The sequence below is a fragment of the Haemaphysalis longicornis genome, unplaced genomic scaffold (assembly GCF_048455015.1).
Source record: "Haemaphysalis longicornis isolate Haplotype H1 unplaced genomic scaffold, Haemaphysalis longicornis Haplotype H1 scaffold_3, whole genome shotgun sequence".
In the NCBI taxonomy this organism is placed as follows: Eukaryota; Metazoa; Arthropoda; class Arachnida; order Ixodida; family Ixodidae; genus Haemaphysalis; species Haemaphysalis longicornis.
Window position 1 is genome coordinate 186,323,635 of NW_027526335.1, and position 16,330 is coordinate 186,339,964.

At 49.4% G+C, this 16,330-nt stretch overlaps 1 protein-coding gene across 8 annotated transcripts in view; it reads right to left on the reverse strand.

The window, feature by feature from the left end:
* Positions 1–16,330, reverse strand: part of Hipk (Homeodomain interacting protein kinase) — a 72,013-nt gene that overhangs the window by 27,474 nt on the left and 28,209 nt on the right. For all 8 annotated transcript variants that reach the window (XM_077704924.1, XM_077704920.1, XM_077704923.1 and 5 more), the window contains 4 exons: positions 13,745–14,275; positions 11,171–11,559; positions 4,389–4,796; positions 1,258–1,419 (listed from right to left, as the gene is read on the reverse strand). In XM_077704924.1, coding sequence (XP_077561050.1) covers positions 1,258–1,419; positions 4,389–4,796; positions 11,171–11,559; positions 13,745–14,275 — 1,490 coding nt within the window. The remainder of the gene's footprint in view (positions 1–1,257; positions 1,420–4,388; positions 4,797–11,170; positions 11,560–13,744; positions 14,276–16,330) is intronic.

Here is a 16,330-nt window from a genome sequence, read left to right on the forward strand (position 1 = left end):
ACTTCACTAGTGAGTTTTGTGCGAAATCAATACTGGTCACATTGGAAGACATCCACTGCAAAGCAATTGAGCTCACAAGCCAAGGATGGGTGTGCCATGTTATAAGGCACAAGTTTTTTTTTTTTATTCTGCTTTCCAAGCAAAGCTGCAACAGCTGTGTTGATGACAAACACGGACTGGGAATGAATAAGAAGACATTTTCAAAGGGCCACTGTCTTTGGCACCCCAAGTTTTGCAGTCAACCTATACAGAAAGAGGGGTTGGCCTACATTTTGGCTTATGCAGAACAGGACTAGAAAGCTGTTCACTGCTTTCATTTACAAAGGCCCACACTAGCAAAACGACCATGGCAACTTACAGGCGATGACTCACTGGCTTCCTGCCTCAACATGACACCGATGGCGTTTCCTAGGCCGCCCCCTTCAAACACGCGTCCTTGATGTGAAAAACCTGTCTCAGCTACGCGCTCAGTGTTAAATCCTTCCTTTACACGCTGGCCGCATGTTCCGACTCTGCACCACAGTGACCTGCAGGCCGGAGACCACTCAAAACACTCAACACGATGACGACTGCAAACAGACTCTCCTTCAACTGCCAGACTTGCTTACAGAAATAAACATCAGTCTGAGGAAGCACCTAAACATGATATTCCGTTCTAAAGTAGATACAAGCCAGGCAGTTCTGGGGTGATGCAGAATTAAAAAACTGACCTGAAAGATACCAATCAAATTTTATTTACAAAAACAATGTGCAGAATTGAGTCAAGATAACATTTTACAGCAAAAAATAAAATAAAATAATAATAATGGAGTCTTTCCAACAATTTTGCACTAGGAATTCATCGTACTAGCGAACATTAAGACAGGGACAAAGCTAAAAAGGAGACGACACACATGCTAGTTGAAGTCTACCGCGTGTTTTGTCTCCCCCTTAGCCTTGTCCCTGCTTAATGTTTGCTAGTACGATGAATTCCTTAGTTAGCAACCAACTCGCCCAACTTAGTGCTCTAGTTGCCCGTGGTTCTAACCCTTCAGCTACTATTCTAACCATTCAGCTGAACAGCGGGGCCCGTTCATTAGCTGCTCAAAACCATAGAACGAGTGCCGAAGTGAACCAGTAGGTGGCGCTGCGAGCGTACGGGAAGTGGCAGGCTTTGTAACCACAAAGGCGAAAGGAATCTCGCCGCTTCAACGGAAAAACAACCTGAACCAAACACTGGAGCTTCTGCAGAAAAAGAGGACGAGAATCATCCCTCACCAGGTGGCAGGCGTGGTGCAGTCGTCCTCCTCCTCCGAGTCGGAGCTGATGGTGATGACGCTGATGGCGGGGCTCGGGGTGTCGCTGATCACTATGGCGCCGCCCCGCTGCCTCTCCTTGCCGGCTCCCCTGCCGCCCTGGCCGCCGACAGCACGGCTCGACCTGGTGTTGGGCACACAGGCACACACCCGTCAGGAGACCACACACAGGACAACAACTGGGCTGTAGGCACGTACAAACGATTGCGTTTGGGCCTGCTGACGAGGACGGAAGGACCCGGCACTCTTTTCCCAGTGTCGCGCAGTGGACACCCAAATGACAGGCGACAGACAGTGCACGCTAGTATGGGGCGCAGAGTAGCTATTGCACCGCTTACCATTAATTTTCCCCCCTGTAGGTAGGTAAATAGCACCCCTAGGTAGATAACACCCGTAAATCCATAGGTAGATAACACCCATAGGTCCATAGGTAGATAACACACAGCTTTTCCTCAGCCGTGGGTTCCAATGCAAACTGCTTTGGTTCCAGAAAGTGTGAAACGACTACGCCTTACAACAGCATTGCTCCATCTACTTGCAACAAGTGCTTGCCTGCCCTTCGATTCACTCCTAATATGACTGCTTTACCAATCCGGGAGACATCAGTCAACACCTTCCTCCCCCGTCGTGCAAAACCAACTGCGCCTTTTGTCGGCTTCTGTGCTGACGAAGGCAACCATATCTCAGCCTCCGGTCAGGCGCTAAATCGTGTACTGCCACGAGGTGCATTCTTTAAGTTCAGCCAGTGCCCCTTGAGAGACACCCCACAGGACCAGTCTAAGAGAGAGCCGAGCCCTTCACTGCTTTCATTCCCGTTTTGATGTCCATGCAAGGTAGCCTGCTCGACAACACTGCGAGACCTCCATTGCATGTGCCGACTGCATTAACACATTCACAGCGCAGTACGAACAGAAATAAGGAAAAGCAGTGACAGGAACGTTGATTGGTGACTGCTTTGCAGATACAGTTAAACCTCAATGTAACAAAGTCCGTAAAATTCGTAGTTTACTTGATTAGATTGAAATTCGCGGTTAAATGAAGTGTTAACTGCGTGAAGCGGTTCCTGCAAACGAAAACATGGCTTGCGTACACAGCTGGCGCACTGACATCGCCGCGGGTACCAGTGGAACAATACGGCAGCCGTGAAGCGAAGCAGGTAGCTAAACTACTTACGCTTGCCAGAATGCAACTAACTCCTCGCTTAAGAAATGGAAGTGCAACGCACCGTCGTAGCTTAATTGCCTACACGGGCATCAGTGTGAACTGCATGGAGCGTTTTCTACACGCAAAAATGCGCCGCGCTAGCCACAGGCGCGCTGACGCAGCCGCGGAAACTACCCGCGCGGTGCGGGCAACCCCTGCGACCGCTCCTAACGTTCACTAAAACGCAACAAGAGAAGCAAACCAAGTTGTTTATGCGGGAAAGAAGCTGATGATGTTGGCAAAAACTGCACCGTAAAACGTCATGCGCGCCGCTTAGGAAAGCGCCCATCAAATATCTTCCACGGTGCTAGGCCTAATCGTCTCTGGCATCCCCAAGCCGGCCGTGCCCGAGCACTTCGAAGCTCCCGCCGTGCGGTGCGCGCCTCCCCATTGGCCCAAGTCGTTCTAACGGCCGAGGCAGAATTCACCGCTGGCGCGCAATCGCCATCCCAGGCGTGAAAAAAATGCACGCACAAGGCTCATAGCGAACCACAAATGCTTCACCGCACACTTGTTGGAACGATGACGCCCAACAAAACACGAGCGAACACAAACAAAGGACAAAGCGGCGGCATGCGGCGGCGCCGCCGTTTGTAAGCGAGAAGTTTGTAGGCACTACACGCACTCACCGACTCCGTGACTTGCTGCATTGGGCGGCCAATTTTGCCATTTGCGGTTTATTGAGACCACGTTTCGGCGCTTGCGTCTCCAAAATATACTTCTACAACCAAAATTTCGCGCCTAAATGTCCATTAACTTCGTTATAATGAAATCTCGGGAAACGGGACTTTGTTCACAGAGGCTGAAAATACACGGTGTTCATACACATAAACTTCAAATATGTTGCTCGTTACATCGGGGGTTTCGTAACACTGAAGTTCATTACATCGAGGTTCGAATGCAGAAGTGAAAAGAGAACTCCCGTGTGTCCGAGATTTCAGCGCACGTTAAAGATCCCCAAGGTGGACAAAATAAATTCGGAGCCCTTTTCACAACTACGGCGTGCCTTACAGCCCCAGTGCAGCTTTGGTGCGTTAAGGGGGCAGACTGGTCTTAGAGCTTTTTTTTTTTTATTTACCAACCAATTTTAATGAAACTGCACTGTGTTATAGAGTTTTTTGTGCTGATTTCAAATCTGCCATTAGATTTTTTGTAAGCTGATTATATTTTGAGTTAATTAATGATTTATTGCCATTATTTTGGGTCACAGTTACAAAATAATCACTCCATACAGAATGGCAGTTACCACGTGGCTAGGCTGACAAATGACTAAAGAATACAACATAGGAAGAACTTTTTTGATTCAGCTATTTTTGGTCGTTTTACAACACAGGGAACTTCGCTTCTTCCGTGCTCTGCCAGAAATGGCTCGCAGGTGGTGCCAATTGAACACAATAATAATTTTCCAAAGCCTCCATTTGAAAAATTTGTTCCCAACATTGTATTCTCCACACATTTCAGTATCAGAAGCAAAAAGAATTAAAGTTGTACCTGCTCTGGGTGCCAAGATATCTGAGGATGAAATGCTAGCTTTGCATTGCAAGAAAAGTGCCGTTTCAGCATCGAATTCTGCGCTAACTGAGCTGTAGAGTGCACTTTAAAATGCTATTATAATATAACAACAACGAAATATGGTGGCTTTTGATGAGGAAATTTACAGACTGATAGAAAAATGGCCGTGGAGGCCAAAAATGCCATTTTTGAGAAAATGCTTTTTTTGACCGTTTTTCGGCCCCAAAGAACCAACTGCCCCCTTAAACACTGTAAGTCTGACAAGCGCTCATCATTGCCTTTTCTTAGTCCTGTTTATACAGCCCTGCCAACATGAACATATACCAAGTCGCCCGATTTTCAACACTACATTGGATCCGCTGGTTTGAGCACACTCACCCGTGTGAGGACGACTCATGGTGCCGTCCCGACGAGGAGGTGCCCGGTTGCGTGGCGAGCACAGTGGCGGCGGTTGCCGTGGCCACCTCCCACTTGGGCGGGCTGCTCTCCTTGACGCGCTTCTTGACCGGCGACAGCTGCTGGTGGGCCGTTTGCGCCACGTGCGGGTGCAGCGTGTTGCTGCCGCCACTCCGGTGGTGGCTGCCACCGTGGTGGCTGCTGTCCAACTGCGCCCTCTGGGCCTGGTGGTGGTGCCGGTACGGCTGCTGCGAGCTCACCACCAGCGAGGAGGACGAGTGCAGGGTGGTCGGCGGCTGCAGCTGCTGATGGTGCTGCTGCTGCTGCTGGTGGGGCTGCTGCTGGAGGTGGTGCAGCGAGAGGTCGTCCTCCCGGTACAAGCTACTGCGGCTGCACACGAGAAATTCATTACGTATGATGTAATCTCGAGAAAAAACTGTGGTTGAAGCCAACATAATTGCAATAAAAATTACGTCTACTACAACAATATTAGATAAGAATGAACTCAAGCTAGAGCTAATATTGATTAACAAATTTGTCTTAAAAAGTTGCAGGTTTGGACTGTCCGATATTTCATTCTCAGGGGTGGAACAATGTACATGGGTTTGGCAGCAGTCGTGGGAGCATGCAAAGAAGTGCCTTTTGTAGCAGCACGCTCGTAGCAGCACGCTCGGAGCAGCCAGAAAGGCCTTTTGGAGCAGGTTTTGGAGCAGCGGGAAATGCAATTTGGAGCAGATGTAACACCATTTCACAGCATTACGGTGCCTTTCTAACCTCCTTGCTGGCTGCTGGGCCAGCCCCATCCAAGTTACGTTTAATCCATCTACTATTCAAGTGTTTTACCATGCACTAGAACCCACTACGACCTGGGAACGCGATTCTTGTACAACATCTGAAGGTTTACAACATGCGGAGCTATGTACCTTCAGCCCCAGCGAGCACGCCTCATTACCACTGTTCAAAGGTCAAGCATCACGCGCAGAGCCAATGGGGATCAGATAACAGGCCTTGCTTTGTGTCCTGTAACAACGCTGTTTAGGCAAACTCGTGGTGGCATTCCATTAAACGAGGTGTTTGCTTGAATTTTTCTATCGAAAGAGCGGTTTTAGCGCGTGCAATGCTGAATGTCTTCGCCCGTCCCAGGTTGCGAAAGTCCAGGAACTTGTGGCGTAGACTACGTAAATAGGGCATGTTAGAAGGCACAGTTAATGTTGGGCCATCCCCCACTAAGCAAAACTAACCCCAAAGTTCACAGGCGCAAATGAGTAATTACCTCAAAACAAAAGCAAACCAAATTAACAAGCGAGGGCAAAGTGTTCAAGAACCGGTTTGTTCAACACATTGTCAGGGTCAGCAAAGCTAGGGTCGTCAAAAATGGGCGACAAAATTTACGTCTAATAAACTATACAACCTTTCAAGCGAATATTATTCGATCTGTTGGCGATAAACCACAAAAATATTTTACTTTGGGTCATTTTTCATTAACTGCGGTGCAGCAGCCGACACCGGCAAACAAAATTGTGCAAATGCGAAACATTGAAATGCAAAGAGTGGGGAGGAGAAGGCGTTTAGAGCCTGCGGCCTTACGACTAAGCCAAAGCCAACTTTCAGAACCATTCATAGCCTTGATGAAACCGAAACCCAACAGCCTTGATGAGACTCAAAACACAATGTTTCAGCCAAGTTTTCGGGCACGGGGCATCATGGCGTTCGCATGTCACGGCTCAATTCAGGCACTGCAGCGCAGGATGGCACTGATAAATGAGTTTGGCACAACAGGAGCAGTTTGGCGCAGCTGTTCCACTCCTGCATTCTAGGCATCTTCACAAGTGCACGGGCTACCCACGCTAAAGAGCTGTGTATGAAATACGTTTGTAGTGCAGTGTACACCATTTAAAACGCACCGTATTTACACAAATGTAGGTCGACTTTTTTGTTTTTTGGACTACCCAGTGTTGGGGGGTCGACTTAGAATCGAAATCAAACCGTGTACCGCTAGTAATGGCAAGGAAAATGCGAAATCAGGTGTGCTACAAGCTGGGGAGAGCCTTGCACCCTCGTTTCCATGGTTACGGTCGAAGCGTAGCGTATTAATTTACTGTTGCATACATTCTGGTAACTTTGAAAGTTGGCGTTCGCCATCTGTGCGACTAACTTTCCACCACCATCGCGTTCGGAAATGTACTGAACAACGTGATACGATTATGGCTACGTTAGCGCCGCTGCGTATTGAATCAAGGAATTCGCTAATAGTTATTTTGTTTATTAGGGACGAACGAAATGCTTCTTGAATGTGAATAACATACTCACGAATAAAAGGAAATTGCCAGCGGCCACTTCTGTCAGCCGCCATGTTTGTTTTGGTATCACACGACAGTGGCCGCTGCCAGCAACTTCGATTGTTGTGACCTCGCAGCGAATGTTTTCTCATGATTGGAAGTAAAGTTTCCTGCTCAACCCATAGCACAGTTATTCCGCGTGCTTACATTGAAGCTTTTCTTTTTCACATCTACTGCGCGCACCACGAGCGAACGGCTCTAGTGGGAGCATCGATCATTGATGGAAGAGCCGCCATAGGGGGGGGGGGGTATTGGTAGTTGACGGAAGAGCTCTCTTGGCACTCGTTTACAGCAGCGTTCAAACGGGCTCTTTCTGCACTTGTAACTTTTTTTTTTTTTTTTTTGAGAGAGAGATGCAATTTTGAGGGGGGAGTCGACCTACATTCGAGTCGACTTACAATCGTGTAACTACAGTAACCGCTTATAGTGTGGGACCATATATAACGCAGGCTTTTCTTCCCTCTCATAGTTCATTTGTATAAGCATACCGATTCAGATGCGGCTGCCCAAAGCACAATACAATGTATAGTGCATTTTTCTGGCAGGTCCACAGATCGACCGGTGCAGCCGGACGATCTGTGGGCTTGCCAGGGCTGTGGCCGGCAACCGCCCCTCCACATATCGCAACTGCCAGCACTGAGCATGTAGCAAATGAACTAACAGCCTTCACAGAGATAAAAGGGGCCCCAGGCCATCAGCGGAAAAAACGAGGGTGGAAGGGTGGGAGGGGGACGTAAAACGCACGATGCACTCCGAAAATTGAAGTCCCTGTGCCATACCGCGCAACCCTTCTGTTGCCTTTTGTTATGGTTATAATGTTTAGACCGATCTGACAAACGGAATGGAATACTACAACTGCCTGTGTTCCCGCGTAAATGGTGTCACCACAACACGACCAAGCTCGACATTGGCGCGAATGAGTGGCCAAATTAGCAATATATATAAACCGACGGCGGTTCGGAACGCATGTACGTGCTCACTCTAGCAAATTTTGAGGCGATTCTTCAGTCATTCGCTCACATATTTTGGACTCTGCTACAGTGGAATCTCGGTGATACAAATCTCAGGGGGCGGCAAAAATATTCGTATCACCCGAAAATTTGTATCACCAGAAAGCGAGAAAAAAATAAATTTTCTGCCCTTTGAAACGCGCCGCGCACGCGACAGGCAGCGGCAACATGGCGTCGGCTCCTGCCGCGAAGTGGTGCAGGACGCTCCAGCGACAGCTTCTAACATTTCTTTAGAATGCCGCTCAAGGATCATGGTCATTGCTCATGCGGGAAAGGAGCTGATAATATGGGCGAAAACTGCCCTATAAAATGTCATCCGCGCCAAATATCTGTCGCGGAGGTGGCCCAGCAAGCTCCCTACTGGCGCAAGCCGTAAGGCTCCTCTCACTGCCGCGTGCAGCAACGGAGGCGAAAGCTGCCGCCGTGGTACAGTAAACAGCCGGCGTGCCGAACCGCAGTCAACGCGAGCGTCCAAAGAATGTGCCCATCGCCGATGCACACGAACCTCGTGCAAAAATGAGCCATGTGGTTTACGCATTAGGCAAAGGGCCTACACACAAGATTTATTTTCGCGCGAAGAACTGCCGGATGTCAGATTGCGTCTTCTTTTCTGCCAGGTCAGCCAGCAAAGAATTTTGGAAGGAAAAGAACTGTGCAGAAGTGTTTTCGCGCACAGTGTCCGATGCCACCGCATGCCGCAGAACGTCCAGTGCGTGCATTGTTTCTGCTGCCGTCGGCGGCTGATCATCGCAGCTGTTGCCGTTGTCTTCGTCATCGCTGCTCGCAACTTCAACCTGCGACGTTTGCACATCATCCGCAATGTCTGCAACACTTCGCAGGCTGCAAGTTGCGAGGTCGTCATCCGCGGTCACAAAGTCCTCAGCGGTACAGTCCACGCCAAGTTGGTCCCAGTTTTCGATCTCGACGGAATCCGGCTCTTGCGAAGCGGTGGCCAAACAGGATCCGGAGATACCACACTTAGCGAAGCAGTTGGCAATCGTCGTAGGCGACACACGCTGCCAAGCCATCGCAATGAAATGTAGAGCATCGAGGAGGTTGATGTGCAAGTCTTCATCCTTGCGGTCAATTTTTGCCAGGAGACGGCGCACTAACAAGCTCTTGTAGTGGTGCTTGGTATTCTTGATGGTGCCAGCATCAAGCGGCTGCAAGTGACTGGTTGCATTTGCCGGTAAAAATACAACTTTAACGTTCTGCAGCGTCATCTCCTTTGGGTGGGCTGGGCACTGGTCCAAAATCAAAACAATCTTCCTGTTCTGAGAGCTCATCTTTCTGTCCAGGTAGGTCACGAACTCCAAAAACAACGACGATGTCATCCACGCCTTCTTGTCTGCCTTATAAAGGCAAGGTAACTGCCCGGCTACCTTGAAGCACCGCGGCTTCTGCGACTTGCCGATGACTGTGAGTTGCACCTTCTCCGATCCGTCGCAGTTGCAGCAGGACAGCACGGTCACTCGCTGCTTGCTCTTCTGCCCACCATGGCAGGCTTCGCCTTTGAAGCACAAGCTCTTCTCGGGCTGCAGGTTATAAAATAGCCCAGCCTCGTCCACATTAAAAATGTCTCGAGGTTCGTATCCCTCAATTAACGCGGGCAGTGTTGTTGATATCCAATCCTCAACAACGGATGCGTCGACCTTTTTGCCTTCGCCGCAGACGGTCTTGTAGGCAAGGCCATGCCTGGCCTTGAACCTATGGATCCATCCTCCGGAGGCCTGGAAGTCGTCGATGCCGAGCGAAAGTGCTACGTCCGCGGCTTTTTCGCGCAGCACTTTGCCGTCAATGTTGACGCCCGCTGATATGACCTCTTTAAACCACGTCAAAAGAACTTCTTCTAACTTCACGTGATGGGACGTTTTCGCCTCCTTCTTGTTTAACCCGAAGAGCTGCACATTGCGCATTATCTGGTCGTGCTGACCGACAAGTGTTGAGAGAGTGGACGCCGCTAGACCCAACTCTTTGGCGAGGTCTGCGTGCTTTTTCTTCGGCTCCTCATCCACTTTTCCTCAAAATTTCTAGTTTTTCCTTAAAAGAAAGCGCCTTTCGCTTTCGCGACGTCGTACCTTGGGGTGCTGACATGGCTCTTGCGGGTCGGTGCTTGAGAAAACACGAGTGCGAACAGACGCGCGCACTGGAACTCCATACACGTAATCGACGGACAAGTGGCGCAGGAAACACGGCACGACGACAAGCAAGGCGACGACAGGACAGTCAGAGCAGTCAGCGCGGGGCAAAAAGGGAAGCGAGGAATGTGGAGAAGGCGAAACAGCGAATACTCACCATCAGAAACAAGAGGGAAGGCCTGGTTTCCACCCCCGGCCGTGCTTTATTGACAAAGTGTAATACAAAAAGGAAGCTAGAGGCACCTGAGCTGCAGGCAGCGCAAACGAAAGTCGCAGCGAGAAGAGAACGGGGCGGGAGATACGAGAGGGGAGAGAGAATAGTCGCAGGGAGGGTGAAACGTTCGCCTCGTTCGGAGCACCTCTCTCCGTCGGCGGGGGAGAACTATAAAAAACAAACAAAAAAAAAAATGCTTTTGGGCCCGCAAGCAGCCAAGGCCGCGCGGCCGCACCAAAACTCCCTCTTCCCGTCCTCCCGTCTACGCTCGCGGCTCGCGTGTTCGTATCACCCGCACCGGAGTAATAAATGTGTACGGATCATCCGAATTTTTTTACATTGCATACAATGCATTTTGGCCAGGGAATTTTGAAAATTCGTATCACAGCGAAATTCGTATCAGCCGAATTCGTATCACCGAGATTCCACTGTATGTACCAAGACATGTCGTCCGCCGTGAATGCATGGTGACAGGGTCGTTCTCTGTTTGCGTGATCTTTCGGCATGGTGTGGAGGCGCAAAAGTCCTGCCCTATTCCTTCCACCAGCTTTTCTAGTCGTGAGCAGAATGCAGGATTCATAAAATGATAAAAAACGACCCAAATGGAACGCGCGAAGTCGGGCGGCCCTGTCCAAAAGCGATGCTGGGGCGCCAAATATCGCAGTAGCAGGCGACGCTCGCAAACGAATATTTTTGGAGATTCATAGAGAAGCGAGGCTTCACAGGCAGTCACGCATGTGCGGTGCGAGGAGGTGGACGAAACGAGGGCGGCGCAGACCAAAATGTGATGTTTTGATTGGGAATAACTTCATTGGCAATAACTTCACTAATACTCATTACTTTAACAAAATTCTTGATGAAGATGATTACTAGAACATTGAATTATTTGAAAATGCGAACACCCATGCATCGGCAAAACCTGTTTCAGGGCCCCTTTAAATGCTTGATCGGATGTGAACAGACTTAACGATGCAGGTTCATGATAGAAAGGCACAGACCATGAACGGTATCAACGAACACCCTCTCCGAAGCCTCCCCAAGGAGGAGTGGCGCCCCCTGTTACCTGGCCTTGGTGTGCCGCTTGGACAGGGACGAGGAGGACGATAGGGCGAGCGAGGCCGCCGACACGGGGATGTGGTGCTGCGCCACCAGCTGCCCCGCAGCGGCCCCCTGCTGCTGGTGGTGTCGGTGGGCAGCGGCCGCAGCCGAAGCCGCAGCCGTGGCCGCCACCACGTGGCCCCAGGCCGGGGCGCCCGCGGCGGCCAGGGGGATGACGCGCTCGGTGGGCAGCAGGGCGGCGCGCTCGGCCAGCACGAGCGAGCGGCTCCAGGCGTCCTCCGAGAGCACCGTGGGGGCCCCCCGGGGAGCCGCCTGCCACGCCGCCGGCACCAGCATCTGGTGGTGACGGTTGCCGCCCCACGCCGCGGGTTGCACCGGATTGGTCAGCAGAACCTGCACAGAGCGGGGAGGGGGGAGAAACAGTGTCAACATCCAGTTCGAGGAGCCCTGGCGGGATGCTGGGCTCCCATAGGACGGGGCAGAAAGGCCATGAGGTCAAAACACAAGTTTGGTGCATTCGAAACACACCGCTTTGTATCTACAGTCGAACCCCGCTACAACGAACGCCGCTTCAACGAAATTTCCGCTTCAACGAAATATTTCCAATTCCCCGTCAGCTAGCCATAGAAGTCAATGCAACAAGTCCTCGCCACAATGAACCATTTGTCAGGCTTGCTTTCGCTTCAACGAAATTTTCAATGATTTGGGCTGGGTTTGAACAATTATTTTACAATAAAATAAGCATAGCGCCAGCCATCTGTAACTTTTTATACATTCAGGACGCTTAGTTTCACCGAAAATGCGCGTTGCGACCACACCGCCACCCAAAACAAAACAAAAAATAACTCATAGGCGCACGCCATTGCTTGATGGTGATAACGATGTGGCTGGCCGTCTTTACACGAGGCGCAGGCCTGCTTCGCCAACGCGGAGCCCCAGAGCTACAGCCAATCTGTATCCAGTTGAAATTGCATGAATGTGCTCCGCTGCTGGCGCGGTGCCGTCATGTATGCGTTGTGAGCAGCTGTCCTTGCCGTTTTCCTTCTACCATTCTTCATAGCCAAGAGCGAAACTCATGTTTGCGCGTTTGGTCTTGAAGCCCAGTCATCCTATCTTAGTCGCGAGCGCGCGGTCATGTTAAATGCAAGCGCGCGCGTCTTGGCTGCCAAGGTCAGTAGCTGCAGTGCCCTGTCAGAGGATAAGATAACGGCACTGCTCCTGCCACAAGCGAGAGGGGGGCTTCCCACGGCCTAGCAGCTATCTGCAAGTGATCAGCTCGGTGGACACGCCTTGTTGTACAGCGATACGTTTTGCGCCTGCATGCCTGCATATCTACGCGTTCTTTGGGTGATGAAAAAAACAGATAACCATTGGTATGTTTGTTATCCGAATAAACATGAGTTATTGCGCGTCACTCCTTTTTCTAAACATAGTATTATGCTGCCAATGTTGCGGAAACGCACGGGGCTATTTTTCTGGCCTTTCCGTGGTGTGTTGGGGCAGATTTCGCCTCAACGAATTTTCGCTTCAACGAAATTTTTCGCACGTCCTGTCAATTTCGTTGTAGCGGGATTCGACTGTATAACAATGATAGCATTTTTTTTTTCACGAATTTCAAACAAAAAATGGACCGCGCATCGTGGCTTGCGGCTAGCGTGTTCATATCACCTGTAGTGGAGTGATAGATGTGTACGGATCATCCGAATTGTTTCACGTTATATACAATGCATTTTGGTTGGGGAATTGTGAAAACTCGTACCACAACAAAATTCATATCAACCAAATTTGTATGACTGAGATTCCACTGTATGCACTGGCTTCTCTGCTAGCAGCGACGGGCTTTGCCACAAAAGCTCGCACAAAATTAGCAGTGGACAGAGGACGCGCATGGTAGGCCAAGACTCCCCCAAAAAAGAATCCTAGTTGCAAGAACAACAGCTTGAGAACTTCATATTCATTGCGGTAAAATAAGGTCAATTTACAAACGTCCCGTGTCCACTACACAATCACAATCCCAAGAACCCTTAACCTTTCGGCCCTAGTTGTGTCAACTGACACCATCACATAAAAGTTCTTCTATGGTATAGAGGACGAAAGCAAAACTGCTAGTTCTTTGCGGAATTGTTCTTCAATGATGCCTATTGCTATAGATATCACTGTTGTTTCATTTTACTGCAGCTGCACGCTACAAAGAAGAAAAAACTCCGGGGGAGACAGAATTACGACATTGAGGCTGAAAAAAATGGCGGTCTCCGTTTTAATTCCAAGCTTGTAAATCTATAAATACGTGCACTATAAAGCTCAATTTTTGTTTGCAGGTTCATGTAGTCCTATCGTTGAGGAAAATGTGCAAAAGTGACGTCTCTGCTTAACATGAAGTTTTCAATTGCCATATGTCCTAAGTAATTGCCTCGTTAAAAAATCTGGCAATACTTTTCCTTCCAGCTCAATTTTTTGTTTGTGGGGTTATGGGACCTTAGAATTTAGGAAAGCGCACAGAAAACACTGTTTTGCTAGAAATAAAAAAGAACAAGGCTGAAAGGGTTAAGCATACCATCACAGAGAATTCAAGACCCACCTGTCGTCCGTTCTGCTCGACGACCGACACCGGCACATACTGCTGGAGCTGAAGTGCGGCGGCCGCTGGCGCCTGCTGCGCAGCCGCAGCTGCTGCGGCTGCCGCCACCACGACGTGCTTTGCGGGCGAGCCCACGCTGTAGGCGCTGCCCGGCGGACACAGGATCGAGGACACGCACAGGCTGCTGGGAGCCGCAGCCGCAGCCGCCGCCGCAGCCGCTGCCCGGCCCTGGGCCGCGTACAGCGTCGCACTGGGCGACGGGCCGCGGGCAAAGTGTGCGGCGGCGGCCGCCGAAGACGCGCTGGGCCGCCGGCAGGCCTCCATGGTCTGGACGGAGGCCCGCACGTTGGCGCAGTGCGCGTAGTCCACCAGGTGGCTCAGGCTGACGAAGCTGTGGTTGAGGGCCTCGCCGGGCGCCACGCGCCGCTCCTGGTCCAGCGTCAGCATGCGCTTCAGCAGGTCCACAAACTCCCGCCGGTCCGCCTTCTCCGCCAAAAGCTCCCCACCCTCCAGGTCCGTCGGCACGTTCACCTACAGGGACGCAATGCAACGTCTGTCCGGTCACGAAGCGGTCTCGAAATGCTGAAAGAGCCCGCTTGGCGATGCCAAGAGCACTACCTAGAGTTCTCTTCAGGGGGACTCACCTGTTGACATTAATGCCTATGGGACTTATTGGGGCTCTTCAATTTACAGTATCCGAGAAGCAGTCCGACGTTCGATTTCCCCCCGTATACCTATGGCTTTGGGGAATCCTTGGACTACCCGCGGACTATCTGCAGTGAGTCCGAGACTGTAAATCGAAGAGCCCCATTACTTGATGACCCATGGTCTTAAAAAACATCGTGCACGAACATGACAAGTTAGAAAAGTACATATGTGCACAACAGCCTAGTCTGCTTATTTTAGAGATATGTCACTTCTGTGCTCAAAAAAAAAAAAAAAAAAAGTGAGTGAAGATTGCTAGCGCCATCTAATGAAAACTAGATCAACTAAAACACATTTCTCGTTTATTTTTTTATTTCGGTAGAGATGGGGTATATTTCTAAAATAAGCAAACAAGGCCATTAGGAACATTTAGATGGATTTGTAAAACTTTTCGTATTGGCCCACAATGCTTTTTAAGCCCATGAGTCAAGAATTCGTAAGACCCATAGGAACTGGATTCTAGGAACTAAGTTCCCGTTAAGCACTCTTGCTGCCGTTAACCGGATAAAGCTGCTTGTACATCACATAAACTTGGATAAGGATCACACATTTTTTTTAACTCTTCCCTCCATAGGTTGCCTGCATACCCTCCAAGGAAAAACAAGCCAATCCCAGGTTCATTCTTAATGAGAGGAACTGTGCCGCTGTTAATTATGTATGTATGTTCCACATCAAATATTCCTAACCTTTTCTTGGTAAGACTGAACAATGTTGATATCTACACTGCAAACTACCAGTTTGAGTACTTTGGAATGGTTCTGCCTATTATATGCTTTTTGTTCAAGATTTTTTAACTTTTGGCACGGCGGCTACAATGAGTGACAAACGGGCCAACCAAAACTTCGGCATTTCCGTAGCACGAGAAAGACTATCATTCTTAAAAAGTTACGAGGACACTAAATACTCTCAACACACTTGCACCCTTACATACACTGCTGGATTGCACATAGTTTGAGTAGAAAAAAAGTAATCTTTTGAAGTTATTTCTTAAAATTCGCCAAGTCATGAAGCTGCTGAGGTATAAGTTTCGAGAATGGAATTGGAAAGGTTTGAGAATGGAAGCTCAGTCATGTTTTCGTCCTATTAATGAAATCAAATGAGATATCACCTCAACTCCCGACTACAAGCTATCGTTGTTACTTAGCTTTGGATGACATTAACTTACTCTTTTCCTTAGCCATGTACACCCTTTGTCAAAATTTTCTAGGGCAACCCCAAGCCTTCTCGACCACAAAGAATTGAAAAAATAAGCTTCACCTTTACCTGTACCAAAAATATCTTATGACAGCAACAACAAAAGGTGTTTTCTCTAGCTTTCCGGCATAAAATGTTTCAGCCTTGCTCAGGACAAAAGCTTGTACAGTCGAACCCCGCTACAACGAACTCCGCTTCAACGAAATTTCCGCTTCAACGAAATATTTCCAATTCCTCGTTAGCTAGCCATTGAAGTTAATGCAACAAAGTCCTCGCCACAACGAACCATTTGTCAGGCTTGCTTTCGCTTCAACGAAATTTTCGATGATTTCGGCTGGGTTTGAACAATTATTTTAAAATAAAATAAGCATAGCGCCAGCTATCTGTAACTTTTTATACATTCAGGACGCTTAGTTTCACCGAATACATGCGCGGTGCACCCACACTGCCACCCAAAACAAAAAAAAAAAAGTCATAGGCAGACAACATTGTTTGATGGTGATAACGATGTAGCTGGCCGTCTTTACATGAGGCGGCAGGCCGGTTCGCCAAGCCGGAGCTACAGCCAATCCGTATCCAGTTGAAATCGCACAAATGTGCTCCGCTGCTGGCGCGGCGCCGTCATGTATGCGTTGTGAGCAGCTGTCCTTGTCGTATTCCTTCTACCATTCTTCATAGCCAAGAGCA